This window comes from Tursiops truncatus, chromosome 13, assembly GCF_011762595.2.
Source record: "Tursiops truncatus isolate mTurTru1 chromosome 13, mTurTru1.mat.Y, whole genome shotgun sequence".
In the NCBI taxonomy this organism is placed as follows: Eukaryota; Metazoa; Chordata; class Mammalia; order Artiodactyla; family Delphinidae; genus Tursiops; species Tursiops truncatus.
The window spans coordinates 49,334,355-49,356,349 of record NC_047046.1 but is presented as its reverse complement, the minus strand read 5'-3'; the positions used below and the strand labels follow the sequence as shown (position 1 = coordinate 49,356,349).

Here is a 21,995-nt window from a genome sequence, read left to right as displayed (position 1 = left end):
GTACCCTGTACAATGGCTGGAAAAACGTGTCTTTGCTGTTGAACAAGTATGCTCGTTTGTAGTGGACAGTAAGAATTAGGAAGTTATGTTTTACATGTGGTTTTCAGTATCTTTTCTTAGCTTTGGTTTAGGTTTTCTGGTAAAATTATACTCTTCTTATTATCCTGTTAAAATATTTGAATCCTTCTACAACAAAGAGGCTTCTCGGATCTCCTTGCAGTAGAGGGGAAATATTACTCTTTTCTCTTGCACTAACTCCCCAAAGCCAGCATTTTTTTTTTTTCTTGCGATATGCGGGCCTCTCACTGTTGTGGCCTCTCCCGTTGCGGAGCACAGGCTCCGACGCACAGGCTCAGCGGTCATGGCTCACGGGCCCAGCCGCTCCGCGGCATGTGGGATCTTCCCGGACCGGGGCACAAACCCGTGTCCCCTGCATCGGCAGGCGGACTCTCAACCACTGCGCCACCAGGAAAGCCCGAAAGCCAGCATTTTTAAAAGGAGTATAAAGTATTTTGTTTTTCAGAGGACCATTGTTCCCAAGTTGGCTACAAACCAGGAAAAGGTTCTTGCCGTAAACTGCTCCAGTGTTGGACAACCAGACCTGCCCCATTACTCCTGACTATGCTAGTGAAATCTTAGGGGAATGTTTTGGGCTGTGCTGGTTCTTGGTGTCTATCACAGTGTTGCTTCAGGATCTGATGGCTTAGAAAAAAAATTGATACTGAAAATCTCTTTTCGTCTTTCCATTGCCTCCCAGTTCTCCTTTACTAGCTCAGATAATGTTTAGAACAAAAAATTCGCAAACTATAATATGTGTTGCTAAGGCAACCAGAAGACAGCAGTAGGACTTAAACCGAAGCCAAGGAATTGAGCACAACTCCTTGGATGAATCTTAGTCTTGACCAATGCCAGATCTAGCAGGGGTGAGTGAAGTCTTCATAGCTCTGGATAGAGGGAGAAGCCTAATTTCAGAAACTCCTCTGAAAAGTGCACCATCTTCTCAGAAGTGGGAAATTTCTTGTTTTCCCTCTGTTTCCTGTTTGATGGCATGCCCAGTCTTCTTCCCATCTCAGCCTTGTCTGCAGATTTTTTCAGAACAGAGGCAGCTCCCTAGGTTATACTTCTGGATGACTAAGCACTCCTCAAATGGATATTGTGAGGATTAAATGTAAATAAAGTAGTTTTTTCTAAAGTTGTAAAGGATTACACAAATGTTAGTTATTTTTTCCCAGTATTTGGAATTTGGGGGAGAAAAGAAAGAAGAAAGAAGAAGAGGAAGAGAAGAAAGGCGAGGGTGTATGGATTGTGTATGTTGATTACAACAAGGCTTTCCATGAGCAGCAGAATAGTATCTCATTTAAAAAAACCCTGCATCCCCAAAGGCAGGAAAAGGTGAGGTATTTGGCTTCATTTGCTTGATCCTCAATGCGTGGTCCATGCTTCATGCTGCAAATACTGACCTGTGGTCTTTCTCCTTAGAACAGACTAACCTCATGTTGCTTTAGGAAACTCACTGAAACAAAGGAACAAAATACACAAGATATAGTGTTTTTAAAAAGATTTTTTAATGAAGAAATAATTCCATTCCAAAATATAGACACACAATTAAATAGTTTAATCACTTCAAAATATAACATGTCCCCAGGAGGTTCCAACACACACACATACACACAAAACAATACTTAACAGCAATACAAAAAACCCATACAATAGTAGTTTTGTTACATACCAATGAATGTTGTGAAATCTTTAGTGTCTCTGAATTGGTTATTTCAAATGGTGTCAAATTACAGTAGTCATAATTAAAAATGTCTTATAGTTAATTAGCCTCAGGATGTGATACTTCTGATTTTTTTCCCCCTCTTTTTGGTTCAAAGGTAAAAATGCCCTTTCTTCTGAGGACACGGTGGAGTTCTTGTTTGTGGCTCCTTGTGCGGAATTGAACCAAGGTGATTGCAGCGACCAAAGGCTGCCGGATTTACAACGTCTACCTACAGTTAACAGCCAAGAACTAATAAGGGTGCACAAAGATGATCAAAATAAAAGCAGACATTAGTGCTAAATTATGAGGCAACAGTCTGGCTCATGCATATAAGAAAATACATAGTATATCACAACGAAGGCCACACTCTTATGTAGTTCAGTTCACATCACTACTTACAAATGAACCTTCCCTGCCTTATAGTAGATCACTCGAGAATCCATTTTTCACAATCTCCAGCACATCTCCCTGCGACCAACCAAATTTACCCCGACTTCCGTCCTGACCAACCACAACTGATTCCTGAATCCCCTACAGTAGATTTCACCCTCCTCCCTCCCTCCATGACATGGCCCCGTGGGGGAGGGTTGGCTGTGTTAGACCAGTGCTCATTAATAGGCCAACATCTCTAATGGAGGTGGATGTGCAATTCATCGTGGAACAAGAAAGAAACAACCCCCGCCAGACGGAACTGGATCTAATGGACAGGACAGGTGGCACCTGCTGGGTTTGCACTTAGAACAGGCCCCAAAAGTAGATTTGGAGAGCCAAGGAAAGAAACCCACCGCAAACCACAAAAACCCAGAACAACACACGCCATTTTGTCTCGGTTACAGGACAGGGGTGCTTGAGTCTGGTCTCAGTGCTGACGTGGAGCTAAGAGAAAGAAAAGGTGGCTGGTTAGTCAGGAATTGGTCATTGGTAGCAGTTTCCAGAGTCCTTGCAATGGCTTTGTACGATGGTTTCGACAACCGTGTGATGGAGTTGGCAATGAATGCTATGACGGGGGAAGGTTATTGGCAGAACAGTTCAAACCTTAGACAAACGTTTTGATGTGGAAACACAAAATGACAACATCTGTCAGCTCGGTCCAGTTGGCGGCTGAATACCACCTGCAGGGTCAGGGTTCTGAGTTTGGGAACTGCCCGGCTATGATTGAGAGCTGACAGCCATGTAGGTAGCTGGGATGTAGTGGTTTTAAGTACTGAGTATGAGGCACCAGTGGTCACCTGCTCCATCTAGAGAGGCACGGGTTCACAGAGGATGGGCAGTGGAAAAGAGATGAACATTAAGATATACCAACAAAATCCGCAATAAAATCCATCTGTGCAAAGAAATCTGAGAACTGTGCAGTTGTGTCCCTTTGGTGTCAGCCTGTTCTCAGGGACATTTTTCAGGCTGGTTCTCCCGAGGGAAATATGATTAAGTACATCAGTGGGCAGACTGGGCTCCTTGCTAATGCCAACCAAGAGCTTTACTATCCCCAAAGCAAGCGATTTTGTTCCACAGGGCAGCCAAGGAGATGGTTTATGACCCAGTGCAGAGGCATGAACATCTTAGAACTCTCTGGAGAGGAAGCTGGAAGATGTCAGGATGTCTCTTCTCAGCTGGGCACCCACCAACTACCGACCCTGGGAGGTGGCAGGTTTTTGCCAGCCCTGGAAGCAAAACCGAATAGCTGAAGCTTTGAGGTTGATGCAGAATCTCTTGCTTATCCTGAATAAGGCCTTTTCAGAGATTTTATTATACAACTTTATTCTAAAGCAGTGGTTCTCCAACTTCGGCATGCATCAGAATCACCTGGACGGTTTATTCAAACACAGATTACTGGGCCCCAGCCCCAGAATGTCTGATTCCTTAGGCCCGGGTTAGAGCCTAAGCATCTGCATCTCTAATAAATTCCCAGGTGATATTGACGCTGCTGGTCCAGGGACCACACTGTGAGAACCACTGTTCTAAAATTATGTTCTCTTCTTTCTCTTAAAGGAGAAACAGGAATCCAGGGAAGCTGCCAATTTAAGGATAACGTATCTACTATGTTGTAGGATGTTTCTTTCATCAAATATTGAAACGAGTAGAAGATGATGTTTTCATTTCCCCAGAATCCCTAAGGGAGGTCTTTAGTGCTCCCCAAAGAGGGCCCTCAGAAAGGACCATCGACAGAGTCATTCATTCTCCCTTCCTTGTCAGTTCTTTTGCACATTAGCTTTTCACGGAGTGCAAAATCCCAACTCCACTTAGAAGAGCCTGTTTCCTCTCATGTGACCAGAGGAGGCTGCATGCAGAACACCAGGTAGCCAGCTAAGGCAATACACATTCAGAAAGAAGAGGAGGGCGAACGTTTGCAAGCGCGCTTTAAGCCTGTATATTTAAAGCTGAAAGGCGTCCAAACGACCCGATAGGGGAACTTGCGGATGAGCGGTGCTGTTAGAAACATGCTCCCTAAAGCTAAACCGAGAGGAACCAGCCCGTGGAAGAGCAGAGATAACTTGAGTCCATTGGGGGGAACTTATGGCACCTGTGGTTTATAAACAGCTTTAGTAACGAGTATTTCAAAACAGAGTTCACAGTTTTTAAGAAGATCTGTGCTGATTTTAAAAACTAGATTCTATATAATTTGAATGTTGCCTTTATTTTTTGGGGGGGAATATGATCTTTATTTGGAAAAAAGTATTTACACTAAACTCTAGGGCTGATTGGTTAGAGTATCTTGAAAGAAAACAACCCCAAGTTGGAAAGAAGCCCTAAAGACTGGATTCTCCTGGTGTGTTTGGTTCAAGCCTCTGCTCTCAGAGACTTGGAGACAAGTGCAGACCATGCAGGCCAAGGGCCCTTCTTGGCTTTAGGGCTCTGAGTCTGTACCCTCGGGAACCAAATCCTTCGGGCTTAGTGAGTAATTGCAAGTGGTTGTTTTTCTCCAACTGCTGTGGAAAAAAAAAATGTACAGTGTATATAATCAATTGTTTTGCTAAAATCTCAGAGAATTCAGAAATCAAACTCCTAGCTATAAACAGTATTAATATTGTCCTTGTAAACTGACCAGGTTCAATGTCATGTGCAAAGGTTTAAGATGCTTGTTAATACTGCCGTTGTGAGCAACAGCAGCGTGGGATTTCAGCCTGTGTTTTTATTTTGAGGGATGAGACATGTTACAGAAGATGTAGCTGATAAGTTAGCTTTGAACAGAAGTCTTTTTTTTTTTCCTTCTCAAAACACACATCTATGAACTACAAATCTGAGAACAAAAAGTTAGCTGCGCTATAGCCGGCAGAACACGTCTTTAGGGGCAGGGGTCTGTTGGGAGCTGCTGCGTGTAGTGGGTCCTCTCTTCTGTGAGGTGAGGCTGCTGCCAGGCTGCCGTCTTCTCCTCTGTAGGGGTGGGTGCAGCTCTGTCCTTCATCACCAGTTCTCATGTTACTTTCATCTGTCTGACTATAGCTTGCCTGGGAATAAGCAATGTGTAATTTTTTTTAAAGATGGTAACTGCTCTCTAAATTAGGGTTAGGAAGTTTAGAATCACCCCTTCCCCCCCAACACACACACACACACACACACACACACACACACCCTCTACTTTCTTCCTCTGACAGTCAGGAATGAACGTCCTGGGACACTGTGGGCTACTGCACCTTCTGAAAGAAGAGAGGACAAGAATCCTCCATGCTGAGTCTCTTGCCTAGCGGGTACCTGAGGCATCTGGAGGGTTAAAGCAACGTAAACAGAAATAGTGGTGCTGTCCTTTGGACAAGAAGATGAGAGCACTGACTCACCTTCAGAATGGCATGCTAATTTAAAAAAAAATCCACTTTGTTCTTCCAACCCTCCAATTTCTCAAGTTAGGATGTGGCTGGTCAAGGCACGTGGAGTACCGTGTGGCCAGAAGGATGGAAAAGGGACCAACCCAAGATCCCAATGGGCCAGAATGGGATTTTGGTGGCCTCTAATTCGAGTGCGAACCTTTCTGTGTACTGTTTCTTCTAATGTGGCTAGTTGAAAAGCAATAAGTCAGCTTTCACTCTATTCACTCTTGTTAGTGTGTTGGTAAGTGCCTATTTATCTTCAGAGAGGCCTAAGGCTCTTCTTGAGCAGAGGATGGGTCGTCCATGTCTCTGGTGTTTCACCTTTTGCCCTTTAGTCACGTAGGGCTCTGCTTGGTGGATGCCTAATTGACTCTGAGCTGCTGAAATCAGCTCTAGGACCCTTGCAGAAGAGATGCATATACTTTGGGATAATTTCTGGTCTTGTAGTGTAGCCAGAAAGTCCAAACAAATAGATTTCAACAGATGAACTGTTCTACAATTTCAGCTGTATTTCTTGGCTACATCAAGAAAAACTACAGTGGGGTAGAACTAGGTGCAAAGATGAAAAGCTACTAGTTCCTACAGGGTTCTACCCGGTCTTCAATGAATTTTGTCTGATTTGCTGATTTAGTGACAGGCGGGTTTATATTTAGAGTTCTGTGGGATGCCAGCTAGGTAGGTAAGGATGCAGTAGGCAGCAGAGGCCACAACTGTTTTAACTTTTCACTGCCAAATTGGCAACAGAAGATTGAAAAAGGGCCTAAGAACTTTCAGAGTACTGAAATCTCTGGCGTTTATGGACAAGAACCAAATACCATTTTTTATCTGGGTTTATGTCAAGGGCATTTCATTAGGCTTTTAGAAAAGTATATTTTTCTAAGCACTACCTACTGATGTTTAAATAATGTGCAGAACAAAAATGATCAGATTGCTGGAGCTCAGAGAAAGAAAATGCTATGAAAGGAAAAGGCTTGCTCCTTTGGGACTAGATTTGTTATAACTGGACTGAATATTTTCAGAAACAGCTCCTGGGAATTTTTCACTGCAGTTATCATGAATCAGGAGAACATGTGGTGTAGCATTCTCAAATCCAAGGGAGGCAGACTAAAACGCACTCAATAAGATCCTCCCTTTTATACCAAGAGGGCCTCACAGCTCAAAAATTGTATTTCATAATAACAATTACACTTTAATTTTTACTTGCTTAATCTTAACCTGAGGACCAAGACAGGAGGTCAGTGGTGCTTGAACTAGAATGTATTCTTTACTAATCGATAGGTCATTTAGGAGATATATATCGCTTTTTCAATTTAGCAGCCAGAGTTGAGTTTCCTATCAACTGCACTATTCCATGGGTGGGAAAAGACTGTAGAACTAAAGTGGATACAAGTCCTCGAGACCGTGCATCCAGATGACCGTAAGAGGTGTATTAGCTTTGAAGTGTAATGTGGGACATCTAAATGGCCATTGGCTGGAGCCAGAGAAGCCATCAAGTCTCACGGGACAGTGTAGCTGAAGGTATATCAAGTCATTGTACGAAGCTGAGTCCCAGCCGTATTTCCACAATCAGAGCAAGCAAGCTGGTTCTGAGTCCCGGGGGCTCTCATACACTCACATAATAATTATAGTCACTCCTAGGGACTGAATTGCTTGTAAAGCACTGAGCTTAGTGCTAGGCATGTATGTGTGTGCTAGGAATAAAATGATAGTGCGTCTGCCACTACGTTAAGCTCTTTAAAAGCTATATCTCAGTGAGTACAACTCCTCCATGAGGTAGGTATTGTGATGTATGTTGTACAGAGGGACCAGAGGCTCAGAGAAGTCCAGTAGTTTGTCAAAGATTATGCTGCTAAGATTTGATGGAACTCATATTTGAAATCAGTCTATTCGAGTCCAGGGCCTAAGCTTCAGACTACTATAGTGAAGTGATCCTGCCAATCAAGGGCTATTCTCTTTACATGAAAAAAGTTACTGAGGATTTCCCATGTATTTAGGTAGATCCTTAAAGCTGGGGGACCACATGCCACAGAAATGATATCTGAAATTAAATTATATCTTGCTGAATTCCACAATGGATTTGAATCCGCTGTTCTAAAACCATAAGGCTGTAGAAGGTTTCCTCTCTGTTTTTGCTTCTTTTGTTTTCTTTAATAACACATGCTTTTGCTTTCACTCATTAAGGTACACACTTTGATCTTTTGGGCCCTGAATACGGCAGGACCAAGGAGCTGACTCATCTCTGCAAGTGCTGAGCAAGCCTGGACTTTTCTCTCTCAAATGCTAGAGAGGCTGAAAACTTGAATGCAGTTATGAATCAGTGTTATGGCTTCACAGCTAAGAATTTCTGGGGCATCTTTGGTATTATTGAAATTTCTGTGCCAACTTTCCTAATTAATAGAGTAAAAAGTCAACTCCCAAGGTTGCCTGCCAAATCTCCACTGGATTATAATGAAATGCTTCATAGATTGGGAAGGAGGGTATTTTATCATAGAGAAAACCTAAGAGAGAGTGATTGTGAATATAGGTTACAAGTTATCAGAATCCAGTGTACAGTGGCCACGTTTCCTCCTAAATAAGAGGATACTTACTTGAGAGGAGAGTGATAAAAGGATATTGCATTCAACCTTGCAAGCTGACCTGTGGGTGACAAAGGACACAAACAAGAAAGGTGACATGTCATGTCTGTGATGTAGTCAAGCTGGTGAATTATTTGGTTGGAAGCCATGCAGAAAGAGAGAGAGAGAGAGAGAGAGAAATAGAGAGAGAGAGTGCAAGGAATGAAAGTAACTTTCTGGCCCATCCAACAACCATATGCTCATAGAGCAGTCAAGGAAAACCACTTCGACCTTCTCCAGGGCATATATCTTGAGTGGGAACACACAGGCCTGTCATCTCTCAGCCCTTTTCTTTGTCTTTCCCTTGAAGTCACTGGGTGTGGAAAGGAAAGGAGAGAGAGAAGGAGCTTAACATCTACCAGAGATGGCATGAACTCCAATCGGAGCTGATGCTATTAATAGAATTTCCCTTCATTTTGGTCATATCAGGTTAAATTCCTAAGTCATTAAAATAAATAAAAATCTAATATCTTATATGAAATGACTCACTTTCTTTTAAAAAGAATCTAGAATTTCATTTACTGTGGTCACCAAAATCCAGAAACTGATATGGGCTCAAATAGGGAGATCTAATAGGCACCTCTAACAGCATGAACCAGAATATTGATTATTTCACCACCTCTCTCTCTCCCGCTATGCAGCAGAGCCAACTGAGATACGAGTCGGAATGCCATCCCTCAGAGTTCCCACGGACACCCTGGAGCTTCATCCAGACTAACTTCCTTCCGCGGACAGGCCATAGAAGTCGCAAAGAAAGAGCGGCCTCCATGGTCTGCACTCAAGGCAAGTTTGTTTCTGTAGCAGTAAAGTACGGCTTTACGTATCTGGTCCCTGTTTGTTTTGTTTATCTAGGCCTACATTGTAGTTGCTTCTGAAATGTGGCTGTTAAAGTGAAAAGGCTAAAGGAACATTCCAGAGAGGCAAAGCTTCTGTGTTATACTGTCAAGATGGGGTTGGTGGGCTTCCCTCTTGCTCTATTCTTCTTGGGAAGATATTTCCAAACAATCTATAAACATATGAGAAGGAGAAGATCATTTATTCTCTCTGCTTCTCTTTCCTTCACTAATAGAGAAAGAGGGGGCTACTGCCAACCTAAGACTGTGGAAAAAAGCTTGTCCGGCCATCGGACAGAAAGCCTGACATGATAAAATAACCCCCGGGGTCTGGGAGGCAGCAGGTCTCAACGAGCCAAATACCCCTGAACTCCCAGAACCCCAACAAGACACAGGGAAGGGAAACATACAAGAAAAACAAACATGGCAGTAGAACAATCTCCATGGGGAAAATGCACCCCCTTAAGGATGAGTGGCTAATTACACTTGTTCCCAATTGCATGTGTTATGTCCAGTGACTTCTCAGATGGACTAATATGCTCCAGTACATATGACAATCTGCCCAACCATACCCTGCTGAATGTGGGCCTCCAGTTCCCCTAACATTTCTTGGTGAGGTTTGTCACTCTTTCACTTCTTGACATTTGATATAAGGCAGGCAGTGAGGGAAGCTGAGGACAAATGATTCAAGGGAGGAGGTATATTTATGCTTAGTCAATTTCCTTGAGCCTTGTTCCCTGACAGTCATCCTACAGTGTCCATGGGGGATTAGTTCCAGGACATCCCCACACAGCAGATACCAACATCCACAGATGCTCAAGTCCCTTATAGTTGAACCTCAGTAGATTCTGAATCTGTGGATATGGAGGGCCGACTGTATCTTTTCTTAAAAAGTATTTTCCTAATGATTTTGGAGGATCATGGACTGTTAGTCACCATGTTTCCACTAATGTGGAAGGCCTCTTTTACTTCCCAACTCAGAATTCATAGGAATTCATGGTGAGTGACAGCTATAAGAAGTATTTAACATTTTTCCTGTCTAGAATTCGTGGACTAAGGAGTTCAGTCAGAATATTCCAGAAAGGGAGTGTGGAAGGAAGGAGAAGGCACCGAATTTTGGAGTAATGTAAGAGACCCAGCTACTGAGGGACTGGGGCAGGAGTGGTAAAGGATGTGGGCCAGCTCTTGGTACCTGGTAGGCTTCGTCCTGTAGCTTCTGTTTCAGGTATTCCTCCATCTTCAGCTCATTCTCCAGCTGCCGGACAGAGTCATCTTCATAGTTCTCATCCTCTGGCCGCACATATGGGTCCCCATCTTCTGTAACCCTGGGAATCAACCACAGTGGGAGTTTCGGAGCAAATCTTAAAGGAAAGTATGAGTGGAATTCCTGTGTTAGCTGTAGTTCTGGGCACACGTTTATTTAGTCCTTCAATTCACTTCTTTGCTTCAATTCACTTCAATTCTGTCTCTTCTTTGACAGAATGAAAAAGCTTTAAAAATGCTTTGGAAGTTTGGAGAAATATATGATCAAGGTGTTCTCACAGACAATTTTTCTATGGCAATCTGGTGTCCTCTATGTTTTCCTAGAGTTAACAGGAATGAGCTGACCTTTAAATGTCTGTTGTTCTTGAAAAGGGTAGGCTTATCCTTTGAGAGGACATAGTTTTTCCAGTTTGGGGGCTTAAAAAAAATGGAATCCAAGAACACTTTCTATAAGGGAAGTAAGCCCTCTAGTGAAATAATGATTAGGACATTTGTTCATCATTTAACACTCTTTGTCTTATGCATGTATAGAGGAATCGTGCACGCATCTGCTTTATTCCTGTGGTAGAGTCAAGTCTCTCTCACCGATCAGCTAATCGATGTCAGGAAGGCTAATACTCTAACCCATAGCTCTTAATCTTCAAAATTTATACTAGCTCTGAACTTAAGAAATCCGGGCTTCCCTGGTGGCGCAGTGGTTGAGAGTCCGCCTGCCAATGCAGGGGACACGGGTTCGTGCCCCGGTCTGGGAAGATCCCACATGCCGCGGAGCGGCTGGGCCCGTGAGCCATGGCCGCTGAGCCTGCGCGTCCGGAGCCTGTGCTCCGCAACGGGAGAGGCCGCAACAGTGAGAGGCCCGCGTACCGCAAAAAAAAAAAAAAAAAAGAAATCCATTTAAATTGTCCAATTCCACTATGAAATAAATAGATAAGAATGATCTCATTCACTAAATGTGTGACTCTCTTCATCTATTCATCCCAGGATATATATAAAGCTCTTCCTGGGACTGAACATAAATTCACAACCTAAATCATATGACTAAAATATTCTCACGCTAAAACACAGTGCATGTTTTGATAGTACAGATATTAAAATATCCCCTAAAATGAAAAGAGTGGTCAAGTAGAAGTTTCTGGGTTGGAACTTAAATGCCAATGTTCATGTTTATTTATATTTGTACGACATGTCCTCGTTATTTTTAGAGGTTTGGGGTCAGCCTAAATAGGTCTACGAGACCTCTATGAACTTTCCCTTCCCAAGCCCCACAGCCATGTTTGTAGCTGGTCCTGCCACCAGTGTACCAGGGACAGCAGATGGGGTGGCCTTAGTTACAGTTTTGGACCTTAGGATCAGGTCAAGAAAATTTTAGGTAACCACCATGTAAATGCTTAATTATAAAAAAAATCAAATGGATTTGTATTTATCAGACTAAACTGATAATTAATTCACCAGTTTGAATAACAAACAAATCAAATAATTCTAAATTATAGAGGAAAGTTCAAGAAAGCAAACTGAAACTAAAAGCAGCAGCTTCCTGCTACGTAAAATTATAACTGTTTTGTTTTGATCTTACGCTCTGCCTTTTCACAGCTGGCTTTCAAGCCATGTCTATTTATAATTCCCCATTATTACTGGCCTTTTACTCACTGCTTGGATGGACAGCCAAAACACCAGAAAGGCCTCTGGTTAGTTTCTTCTCTGGGTCTTTAAAACAGATAGTTTATTTTTGTAGACTCCTCTGCAGTTCTTCTCACATTAAGCACCATCACCCTTCTGTAGTTTTTTTTTGAACTATTCATCAATTCTCTTTTCCAGAATTTGGGTGAGCCCCTGCCCACATTTCTCAGAACTCCGCTTACTTCACTTCCTTCATTTTACCCTTTTCCCTCCCAAGCTGGGCTCTGCAGGTCTGTCCCAGCTTTTTGCCTTGGTTTCTCAGCTTTGGTTTTCCCTGCCTGACTGCTTTGAGCTGATCCAACGTCACAGAAGTTCTAGTGGCTACGTGAGTGATTCTGCTGGCTCCTGTCAAGCTACAGAGGCCTAATTGGGTGAAAAATCTTTGCAAAATGTCTTTTGAAGGTCAGGTTTATACATATTCAATAATTCAAGCGAATTGGACTTCTTTATAATGAGACTTTATACATTTAGTTATTTCAATCACAAGTGCGTATATGATGCTGTTTACACCCACTTTGAACAGAGACCTCTCTAGTATCACCAGGTCCTTTAAGAGCAAATCTAGTAAATTCAGAAGATAGGATGATTTATCTCCTGAACTAGTCTATGAGTCCTGGGAGGGTGGGAGAGATTTTTGACACTATTTTGTAACCAATTAGCACAGTGCCTTGGGCAAGCCAGGCTCTCAGTAAGTACTGGTTGGTTTTTGTTACTGATACTCTGGAAATTGTTAGGGGGAAAAGTCACAATGACAAATTGAAATGTAGCACCCTTCTACCTCTTCTGGCAGAAAAGGAAACTGAACCATTCCTTTCCAAAATAAAGAAGCAAGCAACCATATTTTAATTTTCCTATGCTCCCTGCAGAGTGTTCTGTTACTGAGAAAATACCCCCAAGCAGAAAATACTTACATGTCGCCACGCATGGCACTTGGGGTAGCTCCACTGTGAAGGTACCCGGGTTTTCGGGCATGGATTTGCGCTAGAAAAGCCTTTTCAGAGGTTGGTGATGGGACCAGATCTTCAAACTGAGTCCGTGCAAGTTCAGAATCCACGTTACTCTCAGTTTCACTCCCCGCCTCTATTAGGTACAATTGAAGAAGTGAAGAATGACCTAGACTTTTTTATGATCGATTGGCAAATAAAGGGCTAGGCTTAACATTAACCAACCTATGCTGATTAAAACACTGACCAGTTATTTTACGTAAGTCAAGTATGTGTTCGTTTTTTCTCAAAATGAGAATTGATACTGACATGAATTACCACAAAATCAGTTAGTATACAGTATTGTCTTTTTATCTCAATAATATTATAAGGAATCTTTGTCTTAATAACTGACTTAATTCTTGAAGCCATCTGTTTTTTCCCTCTATAAAAGTCTTTATTGGGCTTCCCTGGTGGCGCAGTGGTTGGGAGTCCGCCTGCCGATGCAGGGGACACGGGTTCGTGCCCCGGTCCGAGAAGATTCCACGCGCCGCGGAGCGGCTGGGCCCGTGAGCCAAGACCGCTGAGCCTGCGTGTCCGGAGCCTGTGCTCCGCAACGGGAGAGGCCACAACGGTGAGGAGGCCCGCGTACCGCAAAAAAAAAAAACAATAAAATAAAATAAAAATATAAAAAGTCTTTATTAAAACTGTTGTTACTTTTGCTTAATATTACTTTAATTTAGGAAACACAGACCTAAAATATTACATTCACTTAATATTTCAAAAACTTATAAGAGTATAAACTAATAGTCCTTGAAACGCCTACAATGAGAATAACATTTTTAGTCATCATTTGCTAGGGCAGTGAGTACATGCCATTAATCATGATGTATTAACTACTGTCATTTTTATGCTATTTGGTAATCTTAATCTAAAATAATAGCAACACTTTTCATTACTTTAATTCTAATTATAGAGGTTTTAAGAAATTTAAATCCAGATTTTTTTTAACATTAAAGTTTTCTTTCTTATAGTTGTTGTAATCTCAACTATATGACCACAGTCCTTTCAGACAGATATCTTGCTAGGAGGGCTTTAAGGAATAGACGAGATGTATTAGTAACTGATAAGATATTTATTTGCATATTCACGCTGTAAAAGTTTTTAAAACTTTGTGTAGTAGTATTAGGATGAAGAGTGCTGCAATTTTATGCTATTTATTTTCTTCGCAGATCTTTCTTTAGTGATATTGCAAAGGTAAATTTCAGTTTCGCCTCTTTCAAATAGCCATGCATTCCAAGTGAACAAGTCTTAATTAGTAAATAAGACATTTGACCCTATAAAATAATTTTAGCATCATGTCACTTTGGGTCATGATATATTTAACAGTGGCTAACTTGGGATTCTGTATTTACAAGTCAATTTTAATATTTATTCTTTTCTGCATTTTTCAAATTTTGTGCATTGAGCATGTATTCATGATCTTCTCATTAGCAAAGTATAAACGGTACTAAAACAATCTAATATCCCAACAAAATATCACATAGACCTTTAAAAAATCTTTTTATACTTGACAATGAGCAGCTCTCTAACAGAAGTTATGGGTCCTTCTGCAATGAGACGACAAATGGGAGGGGACCAGGGACTCACCGGAATTCAACTCTTTCACGAGAGAGGACATGGTGTTAGTGATCGAATCCGCTGCTACTAGTAAGTCATTCCGTAAATTTCTTCTTGAACCTTAAGAAAGAATGATAATGAAAAAAAATCAAAGCTCTCCTTTTCCCCCAATTTCTATGCTGTTTATCATTTCCATTGATATCCTAAAGCAAGAAAACGTCCAAGACTTCTCCTTTTCAGAAGTGCTTTGGTTCATTTCCTGAAAAAAAAAACATTGTACTCAGGCCAGTGGCCTTTGATATAAGAAGACATGGCAACGGATGGGGATTCATATACTTTATTGTCCAAATTGGGACAATTTTACAAGTGAAAGGGAAGGTATTAATAACAAGACTGGGTGACCTGGCACAAACTGGGATGATCCCAGGTAAGCCAGCACGTGTGGTCATCCTTCAGAATCACCTCACAGATGAAAAGCCTGGTTTTGCCACGAGAGCTGTGCCTTCCCGGCAGCTGCTACTGTTTCAGCTCTTACCTGGTGGCTGAGCACATCAGATTCTGATCTCCGTCACCATAGCCTCTGTCTCCCATCAGGGCTCCCCGAGCTTCCCCTGTCATTTCAGGTACCCCTTGGGAATGGGAACCCTGTGCACTGTATGTCCCCAGAGTTTGGAAAAGGGGTGAGGATTCTTGCTCCTGCTGCCAAGACGTGGGCAGATGTATGCCGGGTACCCTGAACTGGAACTTACAGCATGTTTCTCTATGGTAGAGGAAGATTATTATGAGGTTTCCATCCCACTAAGGGTTAAAGGGTATTTGTGGGCTGGACTGGGAGTGGGGCAAGGTGGATGTAGAACAGAGGGCCAAATTCATAATATCTTTGGAAAAAAGACTCAAGATTCCAAATATCTGACTTACAGATGAATTTATGCAGGATGAGCTGGGGCTGCTTAGATAGGTCACATTTCATTGTGATTTCTTAGTAAGTAAAACTAAATAAGTAAAATAATAAACACATGTAAATTTAAGAAATCAAAGGTAAAACAATATTACAGGAAACTCAAATTGATTTAATATACTGTAAATTTCTTTAAGATTTAGGGAAAGGGCAGTTTTCCCTCTAAAAATTAAAAAAAGGAAATTATTTTGCATAACTTAAATTATATTTGTACAACTTTAATCATTTTCTTTTTCAGGAAAAAACGCCCTGTAATAGATCTTCCTTTTTCCCTCAGAACAGAAAGTACATCATGCTCTCCCTTCAAAATGTAAGCTTTTGGGCTTCCCTGGTGGCGCAGTGGTTGGGAGTCCACCTGCCGATGCAGGGGACACAGGTTCGTGTCCCGGTCCGGGAGGATCCCACATGCCGCGGAGCGGCTGGGCCCGTGAGCCATGGCTGCTGAGCCTGCGCATCTGGAACCTGTGCTCCGCAACGGGAGAGGACACAAGAGTGAGAGGCCCTCGTACCGCAAAAAAAAAAAAAAAAAAAAAAAAAAAAAAAATGTAAGCTTTTATCCCCTATAAACAGTGGATGAGAGCATCTTTTTCCTCAGTCTCTCTGGATATTACTGATGTTAAACAATTTTTTTTGAATCTGCTAGGCAAAAGGTGATTTTGATTAAAATTTGCATTTCTACAGCTCTTTGTGAGATTGAACATCTTTATGGGCTATTTGTTCTTCTGTCGGTTCCTATCCTTCACCTATTTTTGTTTTGGGAGTGTCTTTTTCTGACTGAGCTGTGTGTGCTTTAATGTATAACTGAAATTATGAAACTTGATTGCTACATATGCTGGAAATGTTTCCTCAAGTCTATTCTTTTGTCTTTTAACTGTTTATGTTTCTTTTTGTCTTAAAACTAGTAGTCGAATATGTCGCGCTTTTCCTTAGATCTACACGTGAGGACCTGGGAGGATGTCCACCATATTCAAGGGAGATGCAAATTGCAGACCAAAATGCAATGCATGATCGAATTTGTGTGGAAAAAGAAGAGTATATGTCCATAAAAGCAAACTTAAACATAGATATTTATATATAAGTGAAACGTTGAGAAGGGCCAAGCTGTTAATAGTGTTTACTTCTAGGAATGAGATTGGCAGGCTGAGGGTCGGCAGGAGGATTTCTTTTTTTCTAATTTTCTACAAATTTAAAAAGTGATGACAAAAAAAAGTTTTATAAAGTGTTAAAATATTTCCAAATGAATAAGATCACCTGCTTTGGGACCCCACTCCCACCCCGACACTCCGCAGTACATAAGCAGAAGAGGCAGCGGTGGGAGAATGCTGTTTGTTGCTGTTTGTCATCTCACATCCCTCTTTGCCCTCTTCTATTGACTATGGAGAGCTAGCCTCGCAGCCCCATAACACAGAGGCAATGATTCAACTCTTTAAGCCATCTGGAAAATGACTAAGCATCCTTCTTGATCGCCTCAGTGCTAAAGAGCTGGGATTGTTTACTCTCAATCTTGAGTTTGCTTTCATGTAAAGAGACGAAAGGAGGAAATATCTTTCGGAATTTTAAAACGGATTACATTTATAAGATTTCCTGGAATATTGATGAAAGGATTTCCCTTCCCTTAATGAGCAAAGGCTCATAAAAAAACAGGGCAGGGCAAGAGAAGCCAAAAGAAGATAAGATGGTGAAGGGAAGAACAGATTAGTGTAGGGAGTTTCTGAAAAGTCTTGCAGGCCCGGCTTTGACACGAACTGTGGAATACACTAGAGCATCCACGGTGAGGCTCTGATAACTCTAGATCATGCAATCCTTGGCGACTTATTTGCAACAGAAAAGCAGAACACACACAAACACAAATAAAGCCACTTACTTTGTGCAAACGCCTCCTGTACGTCTCCCCCTACCCCTGTGAGAGAGTCCTGAGGCGTGTGGGTTGGGGTGGAGCAGGCGGAAGCTGACCGGACGGGCATGGGGATGGGCTTGCTGATGGTGTGGCTGGGGGAGGAGCGGGGAGAGCCTGCCCCCTGGGTCTGGAGAGACAATGCAAGTCATTAATTGTTTTCGCAAGAAGATGCCAGATGCCCTTCCCAGTGTCTCAGTCAAATGTTAAAGACAGTGACAATGAAATTCCAAAGTAGGTGGAAATCCTAGGTAATTAAGATGGTAATTCTCAGCCTGAGTTGCAGGTGCAGATAATTTAGGACCTTGCTGTACATGATCTGAAGTTTTGGTTACAAACTGAAAGCTAAGAATATTAGTACTGCATTCATTGTTCTGTAATATAGGAGATGTTTGCCCATGTAATGAAGCTACTGTTAAGCAGTGATAATTACAAGGTGTGTTTATGTTCTCCTTGAAGGAAGCTCTATATAGAATAAAAAGACATTAGGAGAGAGTTTTAAATATAAACTCGGAGATTGTTAGGGATGGATGTGGTTTACATTCTTCCTAAACTTTCAACCTGTCTTGTCCTGGCATCATCTGTAGAGGATAATTTATAGTTCCAATCATGTCATGCCATATTGCATATGTTAAGTCTCAAATAAAGAATCAAATGAAGTGTAAATTGTTTAATCCCTGTTTTACAGTAAAAGTTGTCTTTGTCGAATTGCTCTGTGATTCAGGGATTCAAATGGGGAAGAGAAAAAAGAAATACTGGTTTCTAATTTTTGGGTAATGTTTCCTGTAGGAATTGTCCTCTTTGCCTATGAAAAAGCAGTATTCTAGCAGCAAGAACAGTGGGGTTTTAAAATGAGTAAAGAAAAAAGGAGAACACAACTTCAAAGCCGTTTATCTCCTCATTTCAGCCCTTGGCATGAAATAATTCTGAGGCTGTCAAACCTTGACTTTCGCAGTCTTGGTTCTACAATGAGGTCTCTTGGAAACATTTCCTGTTTTAATAATTAGTTTACAAAGGAAGTAAAGTCAGCACGAATAAGAAAATGTAAGAAGTGCATATACAACAGATTAGGTATTCACATAAATTCCACTCCAGTCCACTGGGTCTGGCCAAGGGAGAGTGAGGACTCTTCCACAGCAAGGCCCAGAGATTCATCATCACCCCATTCAAACCCCAGACATGCACTACCAGAGCCGTGCTCTGGAATATTCGATTTAGGTCTTTGCTGTGGGTTCAGCTACTTGCAGTTAAAACACACAACATCAATCTTGTAAAATGCCATGCTGTTAGCTTTCCAGGGCTCAGCGTCACACAGAAAAGTCAAATCTATAAATTGAGGAAAATCCCGAATTAAAAACGAAGCAAAACAGAAAATAACTCGTGTGATGCTCGAGGTGCTGAGGATTCCACTCTCACTCGCAACAGTACCTTGGAGTGGCCTTTCGGGCCCAAGGAAGAGAAGTTTGCCTGCTTGTGAGGCTTTGCAGCCCCTTGCCCCAGCCTGCTACAGGACGGGTCTGGTTTCCCCCAGCAAACTTGGGCAGCTCAATGTCATTACCACGAAACCTCTGCTTCTGAGGTACCTGGGCATTTCCTTGCTTCCCACACCAATAGGTGACCTCATGTTTGAGTCATGCTTTGCCATGCACACAAGGTTCTCATGGACATCCTCATGGGTTTCTCTCCATGACCCATTGAAGTAGGTCCCATTATGCTAAATGTGCCGTTATGGACCACAATGCTCAGAGAGGTGAAAAGAATTGCCCAGGAGATGGAGCTAGAGTGTCCGAGCTGGGGCCTGAGCCCAGGTGGTCTGCCTGCCCTGGAGTGGGGGGACCTGGATGGGCTATGGCTGGTGACGGATCCTTCAAAGGAGACAGGTGTTGGTTAGGTACCCTGAGATCAAGTGCCTCTCCCTGGCAACCCGTCCTGCACATCCTTTTCAAGACAGGGTCCTCAGCAGAGCTCCTTGCCCTTTCTCATCTGATCTTTTTACCAAGGAACCAGGTGCAGCTGGGAGGAGGGACTGGTGATGATGGGAAGTTGGACAGAGGGGTTGAAGGAAGAAGGCTCCTCTTGGCTACACAGGGTGGCTTACCTTCTCAACCCTGGAAGCCAGATCCTCTTCTGCGATAGGAGATTCACAATAATGATAAAACTCCATTTTTGTATGTAATTTACAGTCTCTAAAGCACATTTACATACCGAGTTTTGTTTTATTCTCCCACTAATCAGTGCTAGGAATGATAGTAGCTTATATCTGAATAGCAATTGTCAGTCTAGAAAGCATTTTAATCCCATCTACTTCACTTAATCCTCTCAACAACCATACGAGGTATTATTACTCTCATTTTTCACGTTAGCAAGCTAGGATCAGAGGTGATAATTACCCAAGGTCTCTGAGCTAGTGAAGGACAGAGATAAAATGGATCCCCAGACCTTATGCTACAAGGCCAGGGCTTTCCCAGGCTGCTCCTGGGCACTGTGACCAACCATCACATATTTCCATCTATGTTTCATAACATACTTTCACTAACAACCTGAAGACTCAGAAGGTGTAGGACACAGACTCACTAGGGAGTGGTGATGGAGCAGTGGCCTAGGGCTTTCTGCTGGGCCAGGCAGTACCTTCTAGTTACTGGGTCATGGAGAGCAGCGTGAGTGCCCAGGATGGAGCAAGCAACCTTCAGGCTGGTTATCAGCCAGTACAGAAATACAGGTCCACAGTCTCTTATCTGCAAATGTGAAATCCAATGGGCAACACATGTTGTTTCATAATTAATGTGAGGCTACTTATGTGGTGTCTGCACTGTATTGCATTTCTAAAACCTCAAAGATTCTGAGTTCCAGACGATCTCTGGACCCAGTGATTTCAGATATGAGGCTGTGGGCCTGCCTTTCAATGTTTGATGGCTGTGCTGGGGCTGTAGTATAGGCCAGCCCCGCTCATACCTGTGCCACCAGGCTCTGCAGCATAGGGTGCTTGTGGGGTTCCCCCCTCCCCTTTGGGTACCGCACCGGCCCCACCTCTTCTTGCTTAACACCTTGTCTCCAAAGGCAACTTTTCCTACACCTTTCTGCCTGTTTCCTGTCTTCAAAACTCCCATCAGCGGTCTTGTGTTAAGAGAAGAATAATGGACTGTGGTTACATGTTAAGGGAAAAACAATTGATGGAGTCTAAATTACACCAATGTGTGAATGGCTAATAGCCACCAACTCCTAAATGAATCTCCAACTGGTGCAACTTCAAGCAGTCTGATTATATGAAGAATTTAGGTGGAAGATTCTACGCTGAAGTAAAGATTCACTGCATCTTTCCTACAATTTGTAACTCCCCAGTCATGACCAGTCTTTACCCAGACTTGGGGGTAGAACCCTGGCTCCCTGGGTGATCAGGGCCCCATCACCCTTTGTCAGGACACTGGCCAGTTTGATGCATAGTAGACTTATTGCTGGGAACACCATCTCTGTTCTTCTTTTCTGCTGTTCTTGCAGAACCACTAAGGAATGGTAGTTGCCTCTTGGCTTTGGGGTAGATCAGTGAAGATGTCACAGAGTTTCATTTTCACAGGTGAGGCCCCTATGGAATGGTGGCCTCTGGTCTGGTCATGAAGCATGGTTGTCGGCTAACAACTTTAGAAGAGTTAGAATGAATAATCTCTGTGAACATCCTTTCCTGGAAATTATCCGGTGATTAATGGAGCAAAGACTTAAGGGACAATGGTCCATGCAGATCAATATATAGATCTCAAATTCCCGAGAAGAGGGGTGATTTATGGAAGAAGGAAAACATACATCATACTTGGCAAATTTAAAATTGTTCTCTTCCTAGAGAATAAATGAAAAATTCATTTCTACCCTCCATTCTCTGAGTCCACTCAACCTGCTGTTGTATCAATTTTTAAAAAGTCTGACAAGATCCATAAGTTTTCCGATTTTTTTCCAGGAAGTATTTGGGTTTCCACTCAGCACCAGAAAGGAGGGATGCTCCAAGGGAAGTGCCTAATGTCTAATTGTGGGGCCAGCACTGTCTGGAGAAATGGCAGAGCAGATGACCATGAGACAGGAGGAGGCGGTACTATGGACCCTCCCCCACCCAGGTACCCCGCCCCCGCAAGTCAGCCTCTCAGGTTTGGGGCAGAATGCAGTGTAGTCAGGCCTGGTTTTACGTAGCAGCCTGTTTAGCTACATTCAACCCTCTTTTCATCCTTTCTTCCAGTACACACTGACTGACTATCATCATAGGGCTTCTTGTGGGGACACAGATGAGATGACTAATTCTGATTGGTCAGACAGGAGGCACCATTTGCCCTGGGTCTTATAGCAGAGATTTCCAGGCAGAAAAGAGCAAGTACTGGGGTGGGGGGGGTGGGGGGAAGAGCATTCCAGGGTTTGGAGTATCAAGGGCAAGGCGTGGGGATTGTGAGGGGCACTGAAGACACAATGGGAAGCCAGTGGGGTTGATGCAGCAGGTTCTCTGTGGGGAGTGGAGTGGGATGAGGCTGAGAAGGGGTGGAGTCAGGTTTGGGGGCCTCCAGTGTCATAAAAGGGGCTTAGTCTTTATCGTGAAATAAAGCGTCATTTTCTAAGGCTTTTAAGCACAGAAGCAATTTTTACTTTTCTAGAATTAATTAAACAACTCCTAATTTA

The 21,995-nt window shown here is 42.6% G+C and overlaps 1 protein-coding gene across 4 annotated transcripts in view; it reads right to left on the bottom strand.

Moving 5' to 3' along the window:
• Positions 1–1,550: 1,550 nt before the first annotated feature.
• Positions 1,551–21,995, bottom strand: part of DTNA (dystrobrevin alpha) — a 279,329-nt gene continuing 258,884 nt past the window's right edge. For 2 of the 4 annotated variants that reach the window (XM_073790644.1, XM_073790645.1), the window contains exons 16-21: positions 17,316–17,475; positions 14,524–14,613; positions 12,862–13,030; positions 10,203–10,335; positions 8,151–8,199; positions 5,066–5,205 (exon numbers count right to left, since the gene is read on the bottom strand). In XM_073790644.1, coding sequence (XP_073646745.1) covers positions 8,182–8,199; positions 10,203–10,335; positions 12,862–13,030; positions 14,524–14,613; positions 17,316–17,475 — 570 coding nt within the window. In that variant the 3' untranslated portion in view covers positions 5,066–5,205; positions 8,151–8,181. Of the gene's footprint in view, positions 5,206–8,150; positions 8,200–10,202; positions 10,336–12,861; positions 13,031–14,523; positions 14,614–17,315; positions 17,476–21,995 lie in introns of all 4 variants that reach the window. The other 2 variants (XM_019930421.3, XM_073790643.1) reach the window with 2 other exon arrangements.